Genomic DNA, 24,503 nt, shown 5'->3' with positions numbered 1-24,503 from the left:
TCGTAAAAGAGCAATAAAGCGAGGAGGGGGTTGGGGTTGGGGGGGGGCACGGGGGGGGTGGGAGGAATATGCACTTTTTTTTTAGGGGTTTTCTGATTAAAAGCTGGCCGTGCTGTCCGGCGCCGTGGGTTTGGGTGAATTTGTGGGGATTTAGGGAATTGTGGGTCCCACGTCTCTCCTGGTGATGTCACAGCGCCTGGGTAACGTCACAGCATGTGCACGATGTCACAGGGCCTGGTGTGATGTCACAGGGCCTGGCGTGACGTCACGGCGCGCCAGCCAGGCCGCAACTGTGTCGTCACACCCCAAGGCCTGTGGCCGTGACGTCACACCCTGCCGTGTGTCGCGCTGCCCGTCGGTGCTGTGCGCCTGTATGACGTCACGCCCCGGTGTGACATCACAGCGGCCATCCCGCATCCCATGGTGACGTCACGCCATGTCCCACGAGCCGCCGCCTCCTCCTCCTCCCCGTGCCACACGCGCTGCCGTGATGTCACCCGTGCCCATACGACGTCACGCGCCGGCTGGTGACGTCACGCGTGCGCGGATGACATCACACCACCACCCCCACCCCCCCGCCCTGCCCACCTCCGCCGCTGTGACCTCACCGCTCCGCCGGGTGACATCGAAAGGTGCCCAAGGACAGGCCGGGCCTCTGGCAGGGATGTTTATTGGGGAGGGGGGGGCCGGGGGGGGGGTCAGGGGGCAGCCGGGGGTGGGGGGGGCAAGGCCCGGCTGCGGGGGGGCCCCGGGAGGCGCATGCGGGGGGCAGCGGGGCGAAGCGGGGGCTCCTGGGCCTCGGCGGTCGGCGGGGGCTCGGCGGCGAGGGGGGTCCGGGGAGCACCTGGCGGCCCCTGCGAGCAAGGAGAGAGTGGTCAGCCCTGGGCCTGAGCCCTGCCTGCACCCTGCCTGCCTCCTGCCTGCACCCAGCTGCTGCAGCCTGCATCCTGCTGCTGAAACCTGTGCCCTGCCTGCACCCCGCTTCGGCACCCCGCTTCGGCACCCTGCTCCTGCACCCTGCCCACACCCTGCTCCTGCATCCTGCACCCTCTCCATGCCCTGTCCCCTCCCTGTTGGCACCCCTGCCTGCACCCTGCTCCTACAGCCTGCCTGCACCCCACTTCTGCACCCTGCCTGCACCCTGCTCCTATGGCCTGCCTGCATCCTGCCTGCACCCGGCTGCTGGAGCCTGCAGCCTGCTGCTGAAGCCTGCCCTGCCTGCACCTGGCTTTGGCACCCTGCTCCTGCCCTGATCCTATGGCCTGCCTGCACTCTGCTCCTGCCCTGCTCCTGCCCTGCTCCTGCACCCTGCCCACACCCTGCCTGCACCCTTCTTGCACCCTGCCCACACCCTGCCTGCACCCTGCCCGCACCCTGCCCGCACCCTGCCCGCACCCTGCTCCTGCATCCTGCACCCTCTCCATGTCCTGTCCCCTCCCTGTTGGCACCCCTGCCTGCACCCTGCTCACACCCTGCCTGCACCCTGCCCACGCCCTACTTGCAGCCCGCCCACCGCCTGCCTGCACCTTGCCTGCGCCCTTGGCCTGCACCCTGCCCTCCCCCAGCCCCATCCCAGCAGCCGGGGGCTGGGGGGGGACGCCCAGCCTGGCCCCCCCGGGGCAGAGGACACTGGTGGGAGTAGGTGAACCCAGCTCACCTGATGCAGACCTGCTCAGCCCACCTAGTGAGGCGGCCCTAATGAGGTGACCCTAACGAGGCGGCCCTAATGAACCTTGTGGCCCTAATGAGTTTCACAGCGCCTGCGCTTGGCAGCTGCTTCCCTGTCGCATCTCCACTGCATCCCAGTTGTATCCTCACCAAATCCCCATTACTTCCCAGTTGCTTCCTCACTGAATCCCGACTGCACCCCAGTTGTGTCCTCCCTGAATTCCCATTGCATCCCAGTTGTGTCCTCATCAAATCCCTACCACACGCCAGTGGCATCCACGCTGAATCCCCATTGCACCCCAGTTGAATCCGCACCGAATTCCCATTGTATCCCGGTTACACCCTCACCGAATCCCCATTACTTCCCAGTTGCATCCTCACTGCAGCCCCCTGGAATCACCCCCTACTCCCCCACTTCATCCTCAGTTCAGCCCCACAGCACCCCAGTTCCAACCCAGTCGCGTCGCCCCCCCCAGTCCCGCCACACCCACGTGGCTGCGCCGGCAGCGCGACCTCCCCCCCGCTCACCCCAACCCCTCCTTCCCGCCAGCCAGGGCCCCGCTCCGCTGGCCAGCGGGCACAGGGCACGGCACAGCCACCCCCCGGGCCCCGATGCCACGCGGCCTCGGCGCCGTGGGCGCTTTTTTAAATTTACCTTTTCCTGCCAGGAGACTGTGACACAGGCTTTTAAAAATAGCATGTGCTGAGGCGAGGCGTTCGGGGTGGTGTTGCTAAGGGAGAAATTAAATTCAAATCTAGGGCTTCGCCTTCCCATGCTAACTACTACGGTGCGCTCCCAAAATTAGGGCAGGCAGGGGCTGCCTGTCTCCATGCTTTCACCTCCTGGGAAGAAAAACCCCTTCTCCATCCCGAACCGCCGTGGGGAAGGATGCTCGGAGCAGTAAAATGTAAAAACGTCCCGACTTTGGGGCGGGGGGATAAGGGAGGTTTGGGGCGTACCTAGTCGCCGTTGCGGAGGTCGCCGCCGCGGGTGCTGTTGGCGCACTCGGCGTCCTTGGTTTTCCGATCGATCTCGCCCCCTTTGATCTTCTTGCGGGTCATATGGCCGCGGAAACTAGCCTGGATCTTGGCGGCCGCCGCGTTGGCGTCGGGATCGTCCAAGGGGATGTCCAGGATGTCCTCGTCCAGCTTCGTGCAGGCTCCCTCCTGCCAGTGGCAACGGGAGGGTTACGGCCAGTGACACCCCAAAAAGGCCACTCCCCCCCTTCCTCAATTTAATTTATTAAATAAGGTTCTAAATTAGCCTCTTTGGGGCCGGATCCTGCTTCCTCGAGGGTTGTGACAGAGGGAGAAGAGCATCCGTGGGTTTGAGGAGGGGGATTTTCCACACAAGCTGGCCGTGCCTCAGTTTCCCTTTCCCTGCACAGCCTGTTGCATCCTCCCGCATCCCTCCTCAGGGCTTTGGTCATAAAACATAACACATTTGGGAAAAAGTCCCCCAGCCCACCCCGTGCCGAGGATAAATCACCGCAGCCCACTCCCCTCCTGCCGCATCCCGGTTGGACCCGGCGCTGAGGTCAAGGGCGGGGGGGGGAACCAAACAGGAAAACTAAATGAGCCGGGAGTGAGGCGGCATTGGATGCTCCGGTGTCGGCAGCGGCGCGGGTGCATCCTTTGCATCACCCTGGGTGTGCGTTAAAGGACTTAAAGGAGGGCTTTTTGGGGGGGTTATTTGGAAGCTGCAGATTTAGGGGGAGGGGGACCCTGCTCGTCCCCTCAGAGCGCGCCGTGGCTCCGCAAAGTTGTTCAGGTTGTTTTACCGCTGCGAAAGGTGAGGGGAGAGAAAGAGCAGCAGCAGCTTAAGTGACAGGTCCAAGGTGGAAATGATATGTCCAGGGTGGAAATGTTATAGCCAGGGCTAGAAATCCTATAGCCGGGGGAGAAATCCTATAGCCAGGGCTGGAAATCCTATAGCCGGGGGAGAAATCCTATAGCCAAGGGGGGGAAACCTATATCCAAGAGAGAAATCCTATAGCCAGCAGAGAAATCCTATAGCCAGGGGGAGGAAACCCTATAGCTAGGAGAGAAATCCTATATTCAGGAGAGAAATCCTATATACAGGTGGGAGAACCCATATCTAGGGGAGAAAATCTATATATGGGGGGCATAGCCTATATTCAGGGGAGAAATCCTATATCCAGGGAGCAAAAATCTATATCCATGGGGAAAAACTGTGTATTTAGGGGGAGAAATCCTATATTTAGGGGGTGAAAACATGTATCCAGGGGAGAAATCTGATAGCTGAGGGGACGGAATCTATACGTAGGGGAGAAATCTGGTATGTAGGGGAGAAATCCTCTGTTCAGAGGGAGAAATCCTATATATAAGGGGAAAAATCCTATATCCAGGGGGGATAAATCCTATATCAAGGGGGGGCTTTGCCTCTCTGGATGTGTCCAGGAGGGGAGAGGGGGGCTTCTCTCTGTGCTGCCAGCTGAGCTGGAGGGGGAAAAGGGGAAAAAAAGGGGTGAAAAGAAGGGGGACAGGGGGAAAATGGGGGAAAGGGGGGGGAAAGGGAGAAAGGGGGGAAAAAGGATGCGGTTTTCTGCCGGATCAGTTCCCTGAGCTGGCTGGTGGCCGGGCAGCAAGGGGTGCTCGCCCTCAGGTGAGGATGGAGGGGTGCAGCCCCCTGCTGCCCCCCAGTTTATCCCCGTATCCACCAGCAACCTCCAATCTCACCCAGAGAGTAATTTTGGGGGAAGAAAAGCAGAATCAGAATACCCTGTCTGGTGGCTGGATTTGGGGATGGGGGGCACTTTCCTGCCCGGGATGTGGGGTGAGGTGGCTGCAGCCCCGGCGGGACGGATCCTGAACTGATGCGAAAAAGAGGGGAAGGGGGTTTGGGGGGGGGGGGGGGGAAATAAGGGCCTGGGGGTTTGCAGCAGCACTGGGTGCAGAGTTGAGCTCTTGGGTGCAGCACCCATCACAGCATCCCCCCCTCCCTGCAAACACCCTCCCCACCCCTCCGCCTCCACCACCCCAAACCCCCTCCACCGCCCCCGTACCCCGCTCCGGCAGGAGCCGACAATAAGAATAAATGATAATCATAATAAATAAAAGGCAGAAAAAAAGCGAGGCACTGGGGGAAAAGAGGGGGGACCTACGTTGCAGCAGTCCATGGCGGAGGACGGGTGGGTGGCCAGCGATGGGCGAGGGGCTCCGGCAGGGTCTCGCTTCCCCGGCAGCTCTCCCGGCGCAGGTGGCAAGTTGAGCGGAGCCGCTTGCCTACGTAATGCGCTTTCCTCCGGGCGAGCCTATCAGCCCTACACCCCTGCCAGGCTTTTTGGTGGGGGGGAGGTTGGTGTTTCTTTTTTTTTTTTTTTCCCTTTCTCTTTTTTTTTTTTTTTTTAACCTCCTCCAATTTTATTTCGCAGCCTCCAACTCCCTCCTAACGCTTAAAGGAGCCGGCAGCTCGCGTCGGAGTTTCGTGTAATATAAAATTACACGCGGAGGATGCAATCAAATATTTAACGGCGCTTTCGGGTTTCACCCGCAGTGTGGCGGGTTTAATAGAGCTGGTTTTGGGGGGCCGGGGGGGTGGGCGGTGTGTGAAGCTACAGCAAACAGGGGTGATGGGTTATTGGAGGGGGGGAGGGATGCTCGGCCCGCAGCAATGCCAGAGGGGGGATTTGCCCCCCAAGTTTCTTTGCACAGGGGACAAAACCTTCACGACCTACTTAGGGCTTGGTTCTGAAGGAGGGTGAGGATGAGGATGGTGAGGATGAGGATGGTGAGGAAGGGTGGGCATGGCAGGACACCACTTCCCACCGAGCATCCGCTGGAGCCCAGGGGTGATGTGTCCAAACGTGGGCTCCACGCAAAGGAGGGGGGCTCCTCTTTCAGGGTTTGGGGGTCCTTTCACTGCTCACCGGAGCATCCAACTCCCCCAAATTTGGGATATTTTCCAGCCAGACCTGCAAACCAGCTCTTTTTCCAGCCCTCAGTGCTACCTGCAGATCCCACTTCAGCCCTCGGACCACACTTAGGTGCTGGGGCTGGCGGGGTGAGGTAGGGAGGGACCCCAGAAAAGGGGAGACACCCCCAGGGCAATGCGGGGGGCTGCAGCCCCCTGCATCGCCCGCCTCGCTCGCCTCTAATCCGGGTTTGGGAGTTGCTAAGCAACTGCATAAGTTGCCCGTGGGCTCCGCACGCCGATGCCGGCTCCGGCCGGCCCCCGAAATGCGGCGTGGCCCCCCCCAGACAGGTACCAGCACACCCTGGCCCACCGGTGCAGTCAGGCCACGCAGGCTCTCCCCAGCTGGGCTCACTCATGGGGGTGTGCCCTGCCTGGGGACCTGGTGGCACCCACCTTCCTCTTTGCCATCACTGGCATCATCATCATCACCGTCACTGTCCCATTGACATCACCGTCCCTGTCCCTGGCACTAGCACTGTCCCCACTGCTGCCACCAGCCCTGTCGCCAGCCCTGTCCTCATCCCCGTCCCCACCCCCACCATCACCATCCCCACCATCATCTCTGTCCCCATCCCCAATGTCATCGTCCCTGTCATGATCCCCATCCCCATTCCTGTCCTCAACCCCCTCATCCTTGTCCCCATCTCCAACTTCAACCTCATCATCTCTGTCCCCATCCTTGTCCCCATCCTCAACTTCAACCCCATCCTTGTCCCCCTCCCCAACTTCATCCCCATCCGCTCTGTCCCCATCCTTGTTCCCCTGCCCGCACCACCCCCAACCTCACCCCCACCATCATTTTTGTCCCCATCCCTTTGTCCCTGTCCCCAACCCTGTTCCCATCCCCATCCCCATCTCCATCCCCGTCCCCGAGACCACTCCAGCCCCCACCCCCCAACACCTCCACCTTCCCAGGGCACCCTGCTCCCCACCCTGCCCCATCCCTACCCACACTTTCACTGACCGATGCGGGTAAGCCCCCCCAAGCCCCACACCCAGGAAGATGGGTGCTCCCGCAGCATCCCTTGATTCCCCCGCACCCGGCTCTCCCCGCCGGAGACGCTTTTCCACCACCACATCTTCCCACCAACGTGGCGGGGGGGGAAAAATAGCTCTGCTCCAGAAAACCCCCGCTCCAGCTTCCAGGCGAAGCCTCGGCCGCTCTGCTGGGATCTGTAGATGGGAAAACAATCCCTCTCCCTTTTTTTTTCTAGACCCTGCAGGTCCATCACTGCCTGCTCTGGTGAGGGAAGATGGGGTGTTTTGGGGAGAGCTGAGCGAAAAAGGGTTCTCGGAGGGACTCGTCTTTCAGGGATCTGGGAAAACTAGCCCCAAAACTAGGATGCAAAATGGTAGGAGGATCATCCCGGTACCAGTAAACCCCCCAAAATGCACAAAGATAGCGGGTTTGGGAGCAGTTTCCATGCAAGAATAGATGGCCCCCCATTTTTACCAGTGGCACACAGCCTCCCTGTCCCCAAAATCCACTCTGGCCACAGCCCCCCCAGTCCTGGCAGAGCCGCCAAGCGCCGGCGTCTCCCGCAGACTGCGGCTGCGGAGGAGGGATGCGAAATGCCAGAACATTTCTAATCATTAACGGCGGTTTTTGAGCCCGTTCCAGGCTCTGCATTTTTTCTCCCCGGGCCCCTTCATCCAAGAAAACAACCCACCCTGGGACGCAACATAATGGGGGGGGGGGAAGAAATATTGGGGTGATGATTTTCCAGGTGCTCCTGCACTTCCTAAATCAGAATCCTGATAAAATAAGTCACACTTTGGAAGCAGGGGACAGGCACCACGGCTGGTAATACCTGTTGGAAACATCCCGCCGTCGTGGTTTGAGATGGTGGCACCGAGGTGTTAAAAAATCCTTTTAAAAAAAAAGGGGGAATTTGATGCTGGAAAGGTGCCCTGGGCAGGCAGCGTTGCCAAAGCGGGAGCCGGCAGCCGGCGAGGCGGTGACGGGGGGGGGGGGAGGGGGGGGTCAAGGCGTAGCTGGTTGGCATCAGCCCCGGCGCGGGGTCCCCGCCAGCTTTTTTTCCCCATCCCTCCTTCCTGTTTTTCCAGGGAGAGCCGCCGCCGTGCCCCGTGCCGTGGGCGAGTGCCGCATGCTGCATATGGCTGGCTCCCCCCAGGAAAAAACAGGAAAAGGGGGGGGCAAAACTGGGGTGAGCATGGGTGGGGGGATCCAGTCCTCCCCCCAAAAAAAAGAGCAGCCGGTTTCGACTCAAACCCCATCACCCCTTTTTTTTTTCCAGCGCCCAGCTGGGATTTTGAAACCGCTCTAACAGGAAAACACAGATTTCATCAGCTGGGATGGGATGGGGGGGGGGGCCCACGTGCTCCCCAAAATGTCACGGACGCATCTCAGCCCTTGGGGTGGGGGGCGGGTAGAAGAGGAGCAATGTCACATCCCTCCTTCACATGGGGACACTATTAAATTTTTGACAACCTCCAGGGATGCAGGGGCCTAAATATAGAGCCTTAAAATACCATCTCGAGCTCAGCCCAGCTCCTAAACCCAGGTTTTTTTAGGGGAGAAATCTCAGGTGAGAGTCGCTAATAACGGTGGGGACCTCATTAATAAAAATTCTCATTAAAAAAGTGCCGCAGGGATGCTACAGGAGATCATCACCCGCCCCCAAGAGAAGGGCAGGAGCCTGGTAGGGAAATTAAGGGTTGGGGTTTTTTTTTTTGAGTCATTGCACCTCGATTTGGGTTCAGATGTTGCCAAATGGGGGATTTGGGGCGAGCGCTCGGGTCAGGTCTGCAGGGAGGTGTCCCTTTTAAAGAGGGTTATGGGGGCGTGCTCCCCTTTGCCCATGGGTTTGCTCCTCTCTGCTGCATTAAGGTGAGGATTTTTTGGGGAGGAATCATGGTGTGCCAACGCTGATGGGTGCTGTCAGCTACCCCTGATGCTGTTTTGGGCTCAGATAGCCCTGTTTTGGGTGTGGGTGCTGTGTCTCTTACCCTGTGTGTGGATGCAACACTGCCCACCTGCTCGCCTGACTTCTCCTCTTCGTCGTCCTTGTCCTCCTTCTCCTTGTCCTTCTCTGGCTTCTGGAGGAAAAGCAGGAAAACGTAAAATTTAGGTGGGATGGGACAAGGGCAGCAGGGCCAGGGTGGACACAGGGTTCCGAGCACCCCAAATTCTCCAGAGCGGGCCGGAGGGGTGGGCAGCCTACCTGGAAAGGGGGCTGGGTGAGAAGCTCGTCCTCCAGCCGGGCTCTCCGCACTGCCGGGTCAGCTGAGCTCTCTGGGGAGGAAGGAGGCTTGATGCCCTGTGGGATGGGCACACGGGGCAGGCCTGACACCCCGGGGATGGGCCCACAGGGCAGGACTGGTGGCACGAGGTGATGGGAGTGTCGGGAAGGCGCAAAGTCCCCCAGGATGGGCACAAAGGGGCAGGCCTGACGCCCTGGGTGATGGGCACACGGGGCAGGCGCGACGCCACGCGGGATAAGCAGGGCGTGGAGGTGCGGGGATGGGTGGTGCTGGGCAGGGCCACTCACCCTCTCTCCGCTCCAGCAGCGTTCGGAAGTGCTGAGCAGCAAAGGCCACCACGTCGGGCGGCTGTGCCCGCAGCACCTCCAGTGCCAGCCCCTCCAGCAGGGTTTGGAAGCCGGCGGGCAACCGCAGGGCGGTGCTGGAGAAAGGGATGGACATGGCCGCCTCTCCCGAGCCCCCTGCAGCGCCACAACAGGATTAAGTAGCGACCCGCACCCCGCTGTCCCGACAGGGCAGCGCCGGGACTCGAACCCGCGGATCGGAGGCCGGGGCCGGGGTGGGGGGCAGCGCCGCCGCTAGGGGGCGCTCCCCTCCCCCCGCCCGCCGCGCCTGCGCACGGCCGCTCCTGTTCTGCGCATGCGCAGCAGCGGCTGCCCGGGCGGGGCGGGTGAGTGGTCGCAGAGGGCCCCGGATCCCCCGGTCCCCCACGGGTCCCCCCACGGGTCCCCCCACGGGTCCCCCCACGGGTCCCTCTCCCGGTTCCCTCTCCCGGCTCCCCGCACCCTCCTCCTCGCGCCCCCCGGGCCCGGGCCCCTTCCCTCGCTCCGACCCGGCCAGGCCGCGCCGGCGCCTCTGGCTGTGCTGAGGACGCTGTTGCTTGGCAACGCCCCCCCCCGTATACACACGCCCGGCGCCGCGTGCCCAGGCCGCGCCCCCGCCCTCTGGCCACGCCCCAGTGGGCGGAGCCTGCCGGCGGGGGCGTGTCCCGGCGGGTCGCGGCGCCCTCACGCCCCGTTGTCGCCCCCCAGGATGGCGCCGTGGGTGCTGCTGGCGCTGGCTCCGGTGGCGGCAGGTAAAGGGGCTGCGGGCGGTGGGGGGGCTGGTCCCGCACCCCCAGCGCCGCGGGCACGCGCCGCAGCCCGGCCCGGGGGCGGGGCCCCCGCCCCCCCGAGCCCTGCTCTGGTGCCCTCGGTACCCCCAGAGCCCCGCCCCGATGTTCTTTGCACCCCCCAGCCTCACTTCGATGCCCTTGGCACCTGCCTGAGCCGCACTCTGACGCCCATGGCACCCCCGCGGTGCTGCTTTGACGCCTTTTGCACCCCCCAGCCCCTCTTGATGCCCTTGGCACCCCGAGGGCCCCGATTCGACGCCCTTTGCACTCCCAACCCCCTCTTCGACACCCTTTGACGCTCATGGCACCCCCCACTGCCCCTTCGATGCCCTTTGCACCCCCCAGCCCCTCTCCAACACCCTTGGCACCCCCAGAGCGCTGCTTTGATGCCCGTTGCACCCCCAACCCCCTCTTCGACACTCTTGGCATGACCCCTACACCCTCTGTGATGCCCTTTGCACCCCTCCCCCCATCTTTGACACCCTTGGCACCCCCAGAGCCCCACTTCAGTGCTCTCTGCACCCCCCAGCCCCTCTTCAACTCCCTTTGCACCCCCCAGCCCCTTTGCAATGCCCTTGGCACCCCCAGAGCCCTGCTTTGATGCCCTTTACACTCCCCCACTCCCTTTTTGACACCCTTGGCATCCCCCCCATCCCTTGTTTGACACCCTTTACACACCCCCAGCCCCTCTCCGACGCCCTTGGCGTGTCGCTGCCACCATGGGACGATGCTTTATGTAAGGTGGGAGTCGCATGCGGCTCCTCGGCAGCGTCTCGTGGGCTCTCCTCCCTTCCCTCCTCCCAGCTGCTTTTTATAGCCTCCAGTCTCTTCCCCGGCGTCTCGGGGTTTGTTTTTTTTTTTTTTTTCCTCCTCCGACTCATTTTTTTATGTAACTTGTCCTTCTTGGAGCCTCGTCGCATGAGACGGTGGGACTGGCGATGCGGCTGATTTCAGAGGGGCCGAGGACATCGTTTCTTTCCTCTGTTAAACCCAACCTGGGATGAGCAGTGAAGGAGATGGGGCTCCGTTAGCCCCGGTTTGATCTCTGCAACAGGGATCACCACCCACATCACCTCTCCTGCAGACATTGCCCTCACCCCCTTTCAAGCATGGTTTTATTTTCACACCCCAAAAAATGGGGCTTTTGGGGGTACCAGGGCTGAGACTTCTGCTTCCCTCCCCACTGAGAGCGTCTTTGCTGGTGCCATGTGCCTGGTGTTCCCTGTCCCACCACTCACCAAACTTTTTTTGCAAGGGAAAAATATGTCAGAAGATATTTATTAGCAAGGCTGGGCTGGCAGAAACGCTCCCATACTGTTATTAGAAAATTTTTTTACCTAAATCTTTATCCAAACTCTGCGTAAGACAAGCTTCTGTGTTTCGGGAGGTGACTTCCCTCGTAGGGTTGGGCTTTCCTGGGGACAAAATCGTGCTGCTTCCTCAGCTCCTTGGTGATTTTAACCACTTTAAGCTTGACCAGGGACTGATGGAAGCTGTAAATTAAAGTGGGATCTCTAATAATCTGCATTTAAGAGGGAGTCAGAGGCTGTGTGTGGGATTTTTCTCATCACTTTTCGCCTCTTGGAGAGGATGTTTGTGCTCTGTTGATCCTAGGGGCGATGTTTGGCTTCGCCTCCTACTACGGCGACCACATGGTGTTGCAGAAGGAGCCGGCGGGAGCCGTGGTGTGGGGCTACGGGGAGCCGGGGGCTGCCGTGACCGTGGTTCTCTCCGGAGCTGGTGGCCTCGTCATGAAGAAGATGGCGCGAGTTAAAGGTGGGTCCTGGACCCTCGCCGGTGGTTTTGGTGGCCGAGGAGCACCAGTCCGAGCCCAAATCAGACCCACTGGGTTTGTCCCATTGCTGGATGGGAGGTGGCTGCGATGGTGACGTCTCCCCTGGGGCCATGCTTTTGCCTTCTCCAGGAGATCTGTGGGGAAAGGGGGGGTCAGCTGTCCCTCTCCCCATCGGCCTTTGCTCACTTTGGTTTCCCAACAGCAGGTGCCGAGCGGGAGCCGAGCTGCCGCTGGAGTGGGTGGCACCGCGTAGGCTTTGAGCCGAATGATGAGGCTGCGGAGGGGAGAGGGGAGGGGATTCAGCTCCTCTCCCTGTCAAAACCATCTCTGGGGAAATCTCCAGAGCACTCCTGGCTTTTTTTTTTGGATGTCTCCCCCCTCGGAGGGGATCTCTGAGACCTGAAGGATGTCACAGAGCCTTCCTTGAGACTGGGAGGCATCTCAAATCTCATTCCCTGCCAAGTGAGTCGGGGGGCTGCCCTTCACCTTTCTGAGGGGGGGTGAAACTGCTGCCAAAAGAGCTCCTCCACAAGCTGGAGGCATTTTGGGAGAGAGCAGCGATCTGCTGCTCTCGGGAGATCTGCAGGATCCAGTCCCAGCCGGGCCAGAAAATCCATGCTAAGCTCCAGCAGAATATCTTTACGCCTCAAATCGGCGCCTCTAAAATTAGCTGGAGACATCTCGGTGTCACACACACCAAGCTGCTCCTGTAATCCTGGTTCCTCCCAGCAGCTTCTGCTCTGACACACATTTGTCTTCGAGATTTTCTTTTTAACCCCTACGTTCCTGCAGGAGGGAAGACCCTCCGATGGTGGAGAGCTTCCAAAATCCACTTCCCCAGCCTGGCTCTGCAGTGGGGGAGCTTTCCCTCGTCGCCTGTCTGGTTGTTGGCTGCTCATTTGCAAAGATCTTGAGATCTTTGTTGGGTTTGTGAAAGATAAGCACCATCCTCTTCTTCCAGGACCTTCTGGGATGTGGACAACTATCCTGGACCCTATGGATCAAGGCGGTCCCTACGCGCTGACGGCCGGGCAGGGCTCGGAGAACGTGACGCTGCGGGATGTCTACTTTGGCGACGTGTGGCTTTGCAGCGGGCAGAGCAACATGGCAATGACGGTCCTGCAGGTGAGCACCGCGGCCCGATCCTGCTGCCTCAGGCAGGGAAGTGCCTCGCACGCTCCCAACCCTTCCTTAGGTCGCCAACGCCAGCCAGGAGCTGGCCGCCGCCACTCACTACCCCTACGTCCGCATCTTCGCCGCGGCGCCCGCCCGCTCTGACATGGAGCTGGATGACCTGGAGCGAATCAATTTGCCGTGGTCCATCCCCACGGCTGGTGAGTGCAAGACACCTCAAAAAAACCCAAAAAAAGCCCAGAAATGGCTTTTTTTCCCTTTGCAGCCCACTGTTTTTTGAACAGAAAACCTGGGCCACGGGAATTTCACCTACTTCTCGGCCATCTGCTGGTTGTTGGGGCGCTACCTTTACGAGGCTCTGCGGTACCCCCTCGGGCTGGTGGAGGCAGCCTGGGGGGGCACCCCCATCGAGGCCTGGTCTTCCCCCAGAGCTCTGCGGGCGTGCGGGCTCCTGGGGGATGTGGAGAGGTGAGAGAAGATGCAGGGGAAACCTTGCTGTCTGATTTTTGGGAGTATCCTCACCCCTGCCACTCTCGGGGTGGCATTGTCTGTCCCTTTCCATCCCAATCCCTCTCCCGGAGCCCCGCTTTCCCCTCTATGCACCATTTTACCCGCTCTGGGTAAAATCCCCAGATTTACGCTCATGCTGAGGGCATAGGGCACATCTGGGCAGGTAAAGGGAGCGGTGGGGGGAAGAGGGGGACCCCAGAGCTCCCCTTTTGCTTTAACCATGCAAAGCTGGTTCCTGAAGGTGTGGCTTCAAGCCTGGCCTCGTGTTTTGCACCCCCCTAAACTCAGCTTTGTTTTCCAGCATTTCCCCACAGCGGCAACTCTCGGGCCCGCAAACGCCCTCGGTGCTGTGGAACGCCATGATCCACCCGCTGCTCAACATGACGCTGCGGGGTGTCGCTTGGTACCAGGGTAACCCCCCCCCCCCACGCCACCCCCGTGCCATTTTCTGTCCCCTCCCCGCTAGCTTCAGCGGGCTCTCACTAGCCCCTTTTGGGGACAGGCGAGGCCAATGCCTTCCTGCACACGGACCAGTACAACTGCACCTTCCCTGCCCTCATCGCTGACTGGCGCCAGGCTTTCCACATCGGATCGTTCGGGCAGACAGAGCTGCTCCTCCCATTCGGTTTCGTGCAGGTGAGGAGGAGGAGGAGGGATGAAGGGCAGGACCCCCACCCTTTGTGGGGTTTTACCCGTCCTTCTGTGCTGGTGGGAGGGAGAGAATGCTGTAAATCCGCAGACAGATCCTGCCGGGGTGCCAAAGCCCAGGCAGGGACCGCAGCAGGTGGTTTTGGGAGTGATGGCTGCGCCATTTCCCGTTTTCACCCCCAGAAACACCCCTCTCTGCCTTGTAGTTGTCCACCTATCGCCAGCAGAGCCCGGCCGACAGCTTCGCCCGTCTCCGCTGGCACCAAACGGCCGATCTGGGGGTTGTCCCCAACGCCAGGATGCCACGCACCTTCATGGCTGTGGCAATGGATTTGGGTGACGAGCATTCGCCCTACGGCAGGCAAGTCCCAGGCGGAGGGGGCGAGGCTGGAGGGGATGAAGTTATCGACTACCAACCTCCTCCTCCTCGGCAGCATCCACCCCCGGGACAAGCAGAACGTGGCTCACCGCCTGCAGCTGGGTGCCAGGGCTGTGGCATATGGGGAGAAAAATGTGATTTTCCAAGGGCCGTACCCCACACGCGCCGTGCTGGAGGTGACCAGGGGGCTGCTGAACATCACCTACAGCCAGGAGCTCATCTGGCGCCGCAGGGACACGCGGGCGTTCGAGGTGAGGAAAAGGGGAAAAGCCTTCTTGCCCCCCAACCCAGGGCTGGAAGAGGGAATCTCAGCTGGCTGGAGCCAGCAGAGTGCCCAGGGGGCCAAGAAGGCCAATGGCATCCTGGCTTGTACCAGCAATAGCGTGGCCAGCAGGGACAGGGAAGGGATCTGAGCCCTGGGCTCGGCACTGGTGAGGCCGCCCCTCGGTGAGTGGGTTCAGTTCTGGGCCCCTCACCACAAAAAGGCCATTGAATGACTCGAGCGTGTCCAGAGAAGGGCAACGGAGCTGGGGCAGGGTCTGGAGCACAGGTCTGCTGGGGAGCGGCTGGGGGAACTGGGGGGGTTCAGTCTGGAGCAGAGGAGGCTGAGGGGAGACCTCCTGGCCCTCTGCAACTCCCTGCCAGGAGGGGGCAGAGAGGGGGGATGAGTCTCTGGAGGCAAGGAGCCAGCGCCAGGCCCCGAGGGAATGGCCTCAAGCTGCCCAGGGCAGGGTCAGGCTGGCTCTGAGGAAGGATTTCTGTGCAGAAGGGGCTGTTGGGCGTTGGAATGGGCTGCCCAGGGCAGGGGGGGAGTCCCCGGGATCCCTGGGGGGGGTTGAAGAGTCGGGCTGAGCCAGCGCTGAGGGATCTGGGGGAGTTGGGAACGGTCAGGGGGAGGGTCATGGTTGGGCTGGAGGAGCTTCAAGGGCTTTTACAACCGGGATGATTCTGGGATTCTGAACCCACTGTGATGGAGGTTTCTCCCCTCACCCAGGTCTGCTGCTCCAACCCACCGTCCCCATGCAGGTGGCTGCCAGCACCCGTGGTGGCCGTGGAGTCCCGCAGGGTGACACTGGCCCTGGCCGGCTGTGGGGGGCTGGTGCTGGCCTTGCGCTACGCCTGGGCTGAGTGGCCCTGTGACTACCAGTCCTGCATCCTCTACAACAGCTGGGGGCTGCCCGCACCCCCTTTTCTCCTGGACACCCTGGCCACAGGGGAAACCCCAGGGCGATCCCAAACAGCCAGAGGGAGGGAGATGCTTCTCATCCCTGGCTCCCGGTTCTCCCGGGGGATTTAAGTGAGGGGACAGGGAAGGGAGCTCAGACCTCATGCAAAGCTGCTGGCACTGTGCCTTTCAGACTTGGGGAGGCGGCTGGTTTGATTACTGTCTTACTAATTAAACACTTCCCAGCTTCTCTTTGGCCTGAAGTCAAGGCTGCAAGGGAAAAAAAAAAACAAAACAAAAGCCAATTTAAAATAAAACTTATGAAAAATGATGTTAAGCCAAGCAGCAGGACACACTGATGGGAATCGAACCTCTCACTGTTGCTCCTCACTGCCTGCAGAGCTGGCCCTGGCTCCCCCCATCCTATGACACCCCAACTTCTCGGGGCACAGACACCTGAGCCCCGTGGCAGGGTGCTCGCAGGACATGTCTATGGGGTGGAAGGCAGGGCGCGAGGAGCTCTGCCAAAAAAAACCCAAAACCCCACAACTAAACTGGGGCTGGGACGTGGAGCTGCGCAGGGTGTGTTGCTTTGTAGCCTTCCACCTCCATGTTAATATATAAATAGTTAATAAATAGTTAATAAACCAGCTAATTTTATTCTCGGGTCCTTTTTCCCTTCAGAGGAGCACCCGTTAGTCCTCCGTTCCCCCCCTCCTGCTGTAAAAGCAGGGCAATTTGTGTGGAAGAGGCACGATGTGGCACCCTCTGCAGAATAAAAAAAAAAATAATAAAAAATTGATCGTTTAACTCTTCTTTTTTTTTCTGGAAAACCATCCGTAAGAAGGGGAACCCCAAACGCAGGGAGGGAACCGGTGAGCGCAGCCCGGCCACCGCCGTTGCGTTACAGATGTGACCCCACCAGGCCGTATCAAAACTGGATTTTAATGCGCTGGAGCAACGCTGGCACCGAGGAAGTGGATCAAAAGTGGATCCCAGGATCCCAACCCCCCGGCCTGCTGCAGCCTGCTGCTGCCTGCTCCTGGGGTCAGGCAGAGCCAAGCGAGTCCCGGGAGGCTTTTCCCATCACTTCCACTCCAGGCTTCGTTTCTAGGCAAGGGGGAGGAAGAGGAGAACGTTATTTAACCGGGTGATCGCAAACATCTTGGGCTTTCTCCACCGATTTGTGACTAGCTCAAGAGCCAGTTGTGCTAGCCTCGCGGTTGCCATGCCAACAATGATGCTAAATCTGGGTATTTTTGTTTTGAAACCGCAGCCCTCAGGTGATGTGTTCAGGGCCAGGAAAGGAGCTCAGGCCTCCCAGCTCCTGCCCTGCCAAGGACGAGCCATCTCGCACAGCCTAGAAACTGCTGCTGTGGCAGTTTTGGGGTGGGTGGGGGATCCCTGTGGGACCGCAGAGGAGGCACCCCCAGCTCCCAGAACCCCCAGCACCCAGGAGAGGGTGGGCGCAAGGCCCTGGGGGACACGGCTTTACCTCATCTCCATCTCCCCACGCAGCCCCGCCAGTGCCGTGCTCACCGGAGAAGGGGGCAGGCACCGCATCCCATCAGCCGCCCCCCCCAGCCCAGGTTTTAAAGCTCCCTGCAGGCTGGGCTGCTCTTTCTGCCAAAAACAGGGACTCAGCCCCCCGGTTTTGCCCAGATTTAAGTGGCAAGCTCTCTGCTTTCTGTTCCTATAGCAACTCCTGCCCACGCCTGGGCTCGCAGTAGCATCATGTCCCAGCTGCCAGAACCCATCCTCGGCTGTAAACAGAACCATCGGCCCTCCCGGTGACCCCCGGCAGCCCCCCAACTCTCCCCCCAAAACCTCAAGGTCTTGGCCAAAGGTTTAGGGTGGCAGTGGATGGATCCAACCCCCCCACCTGCCGCAGGGTGGGATCTGGCAGCGTGGGACGCACGAGGAGAGCAAAGAAGTCTTCTCTACCCCAAAATAACCCTACCTAGAGCCCCGCCATTGGAGAGGGGAGTGCTGCCGTCGGCCTCGGGCGAGCAGAGGGCATGTTTGGGCTTGGTGGTCTCCAACCCAGCCAGCAGCGTCATGAAGTCGACGACGGTATCGATGTCCTGCTTGTTGGTGGTGGCTTCCCTCAAGGCATTGACAGCGTTGAGGCGGCTGAAGGAGGTCAGCTCGGAGATGTTGGCCCGGAGGAAGAGGAGGATGACGTTGAGGTCGTTGAGGGGGCAGGTGAGCATCTTGCGGCTGAGGAGGTCGAAGGCGGGCAGCATCTCGTAGACGGAGAGCAGGCCCTTGTCCCACTGGCAGAGCTGCAGGGCGTTGTAAGCGACGACGGGGATGAGGAGGACGTACACGCCGCCGATGGAGAGGCTGATGAGCTGGAAGACGGAGAAGAAAACCAGCTTGCAGGGGATGAGAGACGGGATGTGGGGCTCCGCCTGGAGCAGCCCCGTTTTAATGGAACAGCTGAATTCGTCCTGGAAGAAGATGTTGAGGTGGAGGAAGACAAGGTAGAGGCAGGTGGCGGCCAGGAACAAGAGCAGGAGCAGGTTCCTCAGGATGTAGATGAACACCAGGGAGTGGGCATGCTGCTTGCAGGTGAGGTAGCGCTCCAGCAATGGGAACTCAAAATACCTCTCTTGGCGGGCCCTGGGGGGCAAAGGGGACACAGGAAGTTAGAGCCACCCCCCCAACCGAGCTGCTTCACCCAAGTCCATCCTAAGCACAGCCACGGCCCCAAGGAGGGACTCTGGAGGGAGGCAGCGACCAGTCGAGGCTGCCCAGTGGCCTCCTCACCTCTCGTATTCCTCCCAGAACCGCTCCGGCTCGGCGCTGGCCTGCTGGACCTTCCTCATGTGCTGCACCAGACGCACGGAACGGTTGTAGGACTTGTCCAGCTCGTCGATGATGAAGAGGAGGTCGGAGTGGAGGGCGGGGGCGGCCGCGTAACGCCACAGCAGGTAAGGCATGTACATGAGCACTGCCACCACCAACAGCGAGTAGGGGAAGACCTGGGTGAAGGAGACCAGCAGGGATTTGAGCAGTTGTTTCACCTCACCAGGTGGGATCCTGAGGGCACCCAGACATGAGCTCGGTCCCTACCTTGAGAGCCCAGAGGGACTTGGTGATGGCACGTCCCTCGGCGTCGAAGCCGTGGTGGACGAGGGAGTCCCAGCAAGCTGTGTCGACGTAGGCGGACTGCTTCCCCGTGAAGTTGCTGGGAGAGAAACAGCTGATCTGTGAGCCTAAGGGAAGGAGAAGGGTGAACGTCAGCCACGGAGGTTGGGCGAGCACATGTGAGCGCTCTGTGGCCGGGTGCCGAGGTATTACAGGAGGGTGATTACATATAAGGCATCACTTTGAATTAAAAAAGCCTTTTTCACAGCCATTTTATAGCTGCATTTCCCAGCAAGGACTTTTCCAGTGCTTCCCAAACACAAACCCTTTGAGCACAGCCCTGGGTACACGGCAGGGGGGTGGTGAGGGGTGGGAATTAAAGAGACTGGCCAGAAACCGGAGTCAAACCAAATCCCCAGGGCCAGCGGTGGGATGTTGGCCGAGGCCAGATTTAGCCTGAGGTCACAACGCACCATCAATGCAACCTTCTGTGCTGCCCTCGTGAATCCCAGCGGGACATATCCCCTAAGCCAGACTGCTGGCACCCTCCTCCTCCTCCTCCTCCTCCTCAGGAACAATGCTGTGGCACCCAAAGGTGCTGGGGGCACACAGAGCAGAGGTGGGGCGCTGATTCACCACCGGTCCTGGTGTTTCCCAGCTGTTCCCGGGCTTTCCCAACGGCCAATAATCCACTAAAACCAATCAATAAATACCCCCCGAGATGGAATGGTTCTTAAAACAGGATTTCCAGGCTGCCTCGTCTTGGACCGCAACCACACCAGCACGAACACAAGGGAGCGCCAACCAAACCACCACCCACAACCCAAAGATCCCTGTGGCCAAAGCAGCAACTCACCGGCAGAAAACTCCCGGGCGAACGCCAGCGAGACAAGGAAGAGAGGCAGCCCCACGGTGACAAACTTCAGCAGGCGATCGCTTGGCAGCTCCAACCGCAGGCCCTTGGCTCGAGAACCGCCGGGATCTGGGAGGAGAGCGTCGGAGAGCATGTACTCAGCGGCCGTGTGTGAGAGGGACATTTTTCTAGCGAAGAAGAGAAGACGATGGCGACTGCTGCTGCTGCTGCTGCTGCCAGGGGGCTCTGGTGTCGTCTGAGGCGTGACCGGCTCGAGGAGGGACTTTGTAGGGCTGAAACTCTCTGTACCAAGCAGCTGTAAATAACAGCTTAGACAGTGCATTAAATTGACTGGTAATTACAGGGGGAAACCTTTTTTGCAAATAGCACACCCCAAAATAGAAAAAAAAAAGCCACCATCAGTCGCAGCACTGGGCTGGGAAGGCCACGTTCCTCCCCAGCCACAGCCACTCCCTGGCTCCTCGTGGTTTTATGCCTCTCTCTCATAAGCAGAGGTATTTCTGGCAGCACGTTTGAGGGGTGTGGGGCTCCCCGGCTATTCCCACCCCACGTGAGGAGCCGGGAGGCAGGAGACAGGGTATTACCCTACCGAGAAGCCCCAGCCGGGTACAGGGTGGCCCCATGGGGTACAAAAAACCCTAGAAGGGCTGGGGAAAGTCCTGCTGTCCAGCCCTGAGATTTTGGGGACAGGCCAAGTGATGCTGGTGGCATCGATTTTGAGGCAGAATATCAACTGTGGTTCCCCAGCTTTTCAGTTTCTCCACTCGCCTCCCTTGTGGGGCACAGGGGAAGGAATCTGGCTCCAAGGCAAGCTCCTGAGGGAGAGGGATCCCGATAACAGGATCTAGAAATAAGTGGCGAGGAAATTGGAAGTGGAGGTGGGATGGAAAAGTTTCTCCCAGCAGCGCAGCCAGTGCCCAGAAACCTGCGCCGACACTGCTGGCAGCACAGAGCAGAGGGATTCCCAGAGTGGCACGGCCAAGCCAAGCAGAGGAACTCCCCGCACAATCTCTCAGCACAGCAACAAAACCCCACAGCTGCTGCCAAATTGCACTTTCGATGGATTTTTCAAATGAAGGGAATCTCCAAATTTGAGCGCAGAATGCCAGGATAGGAGGGAGAGACTGCTGAATAGCTCTGGAGGGACAAGTGACAGCCCTCAGACCGGGAGGGACTGAACCCAGGCACGCTCAAACCAGCCCAGGGGCCGAGATCCACCTGGCCCGAGCACAGAGACACACACAACCCTTCACCTTGGCAGGAACCGCCACTTTTATTGCTCAGAGACCAAGTTCAAAACATGGATTGGGCAAAGCCTAGCCTCGTTTGTCCGAACAAGAGGCTCTTCTGCACTCCCAGCCACATTTCCACACCTAATCAGGGCGAGAAGCACAGGCAGGTACCTGGTTTGAAGCCAGCAATGCCGGTACCAACACAGGAGATCTCTGGGAAGCAGCAGAGACTGTAGACTTCATCACACCGCTGGCTCCAAGGAGGACACTGCTGCAGAGCGGCCAGACCCAGCGCTACCATGTGCTGGAGATGTGGAGACAGACGGTACCACGCCCACCCTGCCCCATTAGTCCTTGGCGATGTCCAGGTCCAGCTTCTTCAGAGTTTTTTGAAAGAAGAAAGGTGGCTTGCAGACAATGTTTATCTGCTCGCCCAGAGGCAAAGAGAGCCGGTGGGCATGGAGGTGGAGGGGCAAGTGGCGAGCCTTGCTCTGCTTCAGCTTCAGCCTCTTCAAGGTGATTTCAGGAAGCTTCTGTGGGCGAGGACAGAAAACTTCCCTTCTGCAACCTCATCTCCTCAGCTGGGACTTACACCCATCTCACGGGGAGTTGGGGGACACAAAGGGGCTGCCTAGCCCTGGATCTGGCTCTGGCTGCCCCCTCCTCGACACGGGACCTGCCTTACCTGGGGTGCAAGCTTGCTCCAGTGCGAATATTTGTGATCCCCCAGGATGGGGCAGCCCAAGCCATAGGCCAGGTGGACTCGGATCTGGTGCTTCACCCCTGAGGAGGGAAGATAAAGAAGAAAAATGTGACAACCAGCCGGGCCAGGCCTCGGCTCTCACCTGCCACCCTCGATGCTAGATAATCCTGTGCCAAAACCACCAGCAGACAGAGAGCAGCCTGGCAGCAAACCATCGCCCCGGGGTGGCTTGTTCCCAGAGCCTTGGCCCAAAGATTATTTCAGTCAGGTCTAATGACAAGTTCTCGCTTCCAGCACTGCTCTTGGCTGTGGAACTGCACCAAAAGCACAGCCAGGGTGGATCCAGCAGCTGATACAACCCCTGAGACACCCGGCCAGGCCTCACCCGTGATGGGCTGGAGCTCCAGCAGAGAGCAGGCGGAAGAGCTGGCCAGGAGGCGATACCGCGTCACGGCGCTCTCAGCGTTGCGGTTCTTGCGGATTTTCACCACCTTCCCGTCCTCTGGAGACAGGCGGTAGTTGGGGGCCAGCGTCATCTGAATGGCGGGGAGGTGAGCCCACGGGAAGGCAGGAGGGGGGTGATGGGGAGCGTGAGGCCAGAATGGTGGCCCCAAGGACATGCAGCTCACCTTGTAGTGCGACTGGTGGCTCTGCACCTCTTTCTCCACGATGGGGATCTCCACAATGCCCTCCGCAGGATCTGGGTCCCCCAGGCTAATTGCCCTGGGGAGGGAAACCAGAGGTCTGCGGGGTGTTGCTCCAGCAGGAAGGGAACCCTCCCCTCATCCCCTCTCCCGACCCAGCGCCGTAAAAAGTTGTTTGAGGGAAGATCAACAAACACCCACCGCTTCCACAAAGCCCCATGTCCTCACACCCTGGTGACAGTCCCTTCCCCCCTTCTTCAAACCCTATGGGCCCTTTAAAGCCACTTCTCCACCCAAACCTTTCACAGAATCCCAGAATCATCTCAGTTGGAAAAGCCCTTGAAGCTCCTCCAGTCCAACCATGACCCTCACCCTGACCGTTCCCAACTCCCCCAGATCCCTCAGCGCTGGCTCAGCCCGACTCTTCAACCCCTCCAGGGATCCCGGGGACTCCCCCCCTGCCCTGGGCAGCCCATTCCAACGCCCAACAGCCCCTTCTGCACAGAAATCCTTCCTCAGAGCCAGCCTGACCCTGCCCTGGGCAGCTTGAGGCCATTCCCTCGGGGCCTGGCGCTGGGGCCTTGGCTCCAGAGACTCATCCCCCCTCTCTGCCCCCTCCTGGCAGGGAGTTGCAGAGGGCCAGGAGGTCTCCCCTCAGCCTCCTCTTCTCCAGACTAAACCCCCCCAGTTCCCCCAGCCGCTCCCCAGCAGACCTGTGCTCCAGACCCTGCCCCAGCTCCGTTGCCCTTCTCTGGCCACGCTCGAGTCATTCAATGGCCTTTTTGGGGTGAGGGGCCCAAAACTGAACCCAGGAATCGAGGGGCGGCCTCACCAGTGCCGAGCCCAGGGGTCAGATCCCATCCCTGTCCCTGCTGGCCACGCTATTGCTGGTACAAGCCAGGATGCCATTGGCCTTCTTGGCCCCCTGGGCACACTGCTGGCTCATTATCAATCCCCCCCAGTCCCTCTCTGACTGGCAGCTCTCCAGCCTCTCCTCCCCAAGCCTGTAGCGCTGCTGGGGGTTGTTGTGGTTGATGTTTCCTACCAGTAGATCTTCTCCACCTGACGAGTTTTGAAGAGAAGCCGGATCGTCTCTGCCACCTCTTTGCTCCGTGCCAGCACCATCACACCCGTGGTCTCTTTGTCCAGCCGGTGGCAGAGGTGGAGGGGTTCAGCCTTCATGTTCTCCAGCATCTTGGCCAAAATCGGCAGCACATCAGAGATACAATTCTTGACTCCAGGGCCGCCTGCAAAACCCACAGGCAAAGCAATCAGGGGAGATGTTCACCTCTCCACGTACCTTAAATTACCCCCAAAATGTGAGACGAAGGCTAACGGTGACAAATCTAAAAGTGACAAACTCCCCACATCCCCTCCCTGGGAAGGAAAACCTCAGCACAGGGAGGATGGAGACACAGGATCCCCTGTCAGTGCCATGGAGCCATTTCCCCCCCTATGGCATCGGTGCAGCTGTGGCACGGCCGGCTTGCCCTCACCGTGCACAGGAAGGCCATAGGGTTTGTTGATCACCACAATCTCCTTGTTTTGGTACACGGTTTCCTGCTTGAGCACTTTGGCCAGGACGTTGGGGTGAACCTGCTGCAGCCACTTGCTCAGCATGGCAAGTTCCCGCACCCGTCTCTGCACTGGGTCTTTGGGGATCTGAGGAGAGAACAAAACGCCATGGGTGGAGGATAAACGGCTCTTTGCTTTCGCCCAAAGCTCCCGCATGACCTTCAGCAACTCGCTGAAGCGATGTTTGTCCTGCGACCAGTCGCTACGGAGACGAAGGGCTGAGGCTGTCGCTGCAGTCCCACCCCATCACCCAGCTCGGTGGGCTCACGCGCAGGGGTGGCCACCCACAAATCCCGCTCCAGATCCTCCCCCGTTGCCCGGGCGAGGCGGGGAGAGAAAACCCGAAGGCGCGACGGCAGTGGGTGCCCATCCCACCCACAGCCGGGCCGGGGGAGCACCCGGGGCGGGCAGGGCCGGGGCCAGGGCCCCGCTCGGCCTGTGGGCCCCGGCGCCGCGGTGCACGCCGGGAGTTGTAGTCTCCCCCTCAGGGCCCGGCCGGGCCGCGGCCTCGCCCACCGCTCACCTCCCGCTTCCCCTCCTCGCTCCGCCGCGCCCGCAGCCGCTCCGCCAGCTCCTCGGCCCGCGGTGTCTCCGCCGCCCGCCTGCCGCCGCCGCCGCAGACGGTGCGCACCGCCTGGGCCAGGCCCGCAGCGGGCCGCCACCGCCGCAGCCCCCCGCTACTCGCCGCCGCCATTTTCCTTCCTCCTGCCCCTCTTTCCCCTTCCGGCCAATGGCGGCGGCGCGGGGGCGGTGCCTCAGCCCGCCCGTCCAATCGGAAGCGGGTGGCCAGCCGAGCGACACCCAAGT

General features: G+C 60.3%; 5 protein-coding genes across 6 annotated transcripts; 1 reads left to right on the top strand and 4 right to left on the bottom strand.

Moving 5' to 3' along the window:
- Positions 1-680: 680 nt before the first annotated feature.
- NRGN (neurogranin) lies at positions 681-5,005 on the bottom strand. The gene is made up of 3 exons (XM_074927243.1): positions 4,794-5,005; positions 2,629-2,835; positions 681-854 (listed from the first exon to the last, which is right to left on the bottom strand). Exons 1-2 carry the CDS (start codon positions 4,806-4,808, stop codon positions 2,629-2,631), a joined length of 222 nt encoding a protein of 73 aa, XP_074783344.1. The 5' UTR covers positions 4,809-5,005; the 3' UTR covers positions 681-854.
- Positions 5,006-6,554: 1,549 nt separating this feature from the next.
- Positions 6,555-9,694, bottom strand: SPA17 (sperm autoantigenic protein 17). The gene is made up of 6 exons (XM_074927242.1): positions 9,663-9,694; positions 9,118-9,291; positions 8,791-8,861; positions 8,603-8,665; positions 7,417-7,475; positions 6,555-6,778 (listed from the first exon to the last, which is right to left on the bottom strand). The coding sequence occupies exons 2-6, from the start codon at positions 9,269-9,271 to the stop codon at positions 6,562-6,564; spliced, it is 564 nt and encodes a 187-aa protein (XP_074783343.1). The 5' UTR covers positions 9,272-9,291; positions 9,663-9,694; the 3' UTR covers positions 6,555-6,561.
- Positions 9,474-16,330, top strand: SIAE (sialic acid acetylesterase). The gene is made up of 11 exons (XM_074927236.1): positions 9,474-9,500; positions 9,862-9,905; positions 11,559-11,720; positions 12,701-12,864; positions 12,935-13,073; positions 13,158-13,341; positions 13,685-13,794; positions 13,886-14,019; positions 14,238-14,392; positions 14,466-14,661; positions 15,405-16,330. The coding sequence occupies exons 2-11, from the start codon at positions 9,863-9,865 to the stop codon at positions 15,705-15,707; spliced, it is 1,590 nt and encodes a 529-aa protein (XP_074783337.1). The 5' UTR covers positions 9,474-9,500; position 9,862; the 3' UTR covers positions 15,708-16,330.
- Positions 16,331-16,338: 8 nt separating this feature from the next.
- PANX3 (pannexin 3) lies at positions 16,339-21,075 on the bottom strand. 2 transcript variants are annotated; one of them, XM_074927238.1, is made up of 6 exons: positions 20,946-21,058; positions 19,525-19,709; positions 18,654-18,796; positions 18,348-18,562; positions 17,536-18,200; positions 16,339-16,685 (listed from the first exon to the last, which is right to left on the bottom strand). In XM_074927238.1, the coding sequence occupies exons 2-6, from the start codon at positions 19,703-19,705 to the stop codon at positions 16,624-16,626; spliced, it is 1,266 nt and encodes a 421-aa protein (XP_074783339.1). In that variant the 5' UTR covers positions 19,706-19,709; positions 20,946-21,058; the 3' UTR covers positions 16,339-16,623. The 2 variants fall into 2 exon arrangements, with proteins under 2 accessions (XP_074783339.1, XP_074783338.1); XM_074927237.1 differs by having other exon boundaries at positions 16,345-16,685; positions 19,525-19,650; positions 20,946-21,075.
- On the bottom strand, positions 21,048-24,400 carry RPUSD4 (RNA pseudouridine synthase D4). Its single transcript, XM_074927240.1, has 7 exons — positions 24,220-24,400; positions 23,618-23,783; positions 23,167-23,368; positions 22,107-22,200; positions 21,863-22,013; positions 21,460-21,557; positions 21,048-21,307 (listed from the first exon to the last, which is right to left on the bottom strand). The coding sequence occupies exons 1-7, from the start codon at positions 24,388-24,390 to the stop codon at positions 21,122-21,124; spliced, it is 1,068 nt and encodes a 355-aa protein (XP_074783341.1). The 5' UTR covers positions 24,391-24,400; the 3' UTR covers positions 21,048-21,121.
- Positions 24,401-24,503: the final 103 nt, after the last annotated feature.

This window comes from Athene noctua, chromosome 26 (assembly GCF_965140245.1).
Source record: "Athene noctua chromosome 26, bAthNoc1.hap1.1, whole genome shotgun sequence".
Taxonomy (NCBI): domain Eukaryota; kingdom Metazoa; phylum Chordata; class Aves; order Strigiformes; family Strigidae; genus Athene; species Athene noctua.
This window is presented reverse-complemented; position numbering and strand designations above follow the sequence as displayed.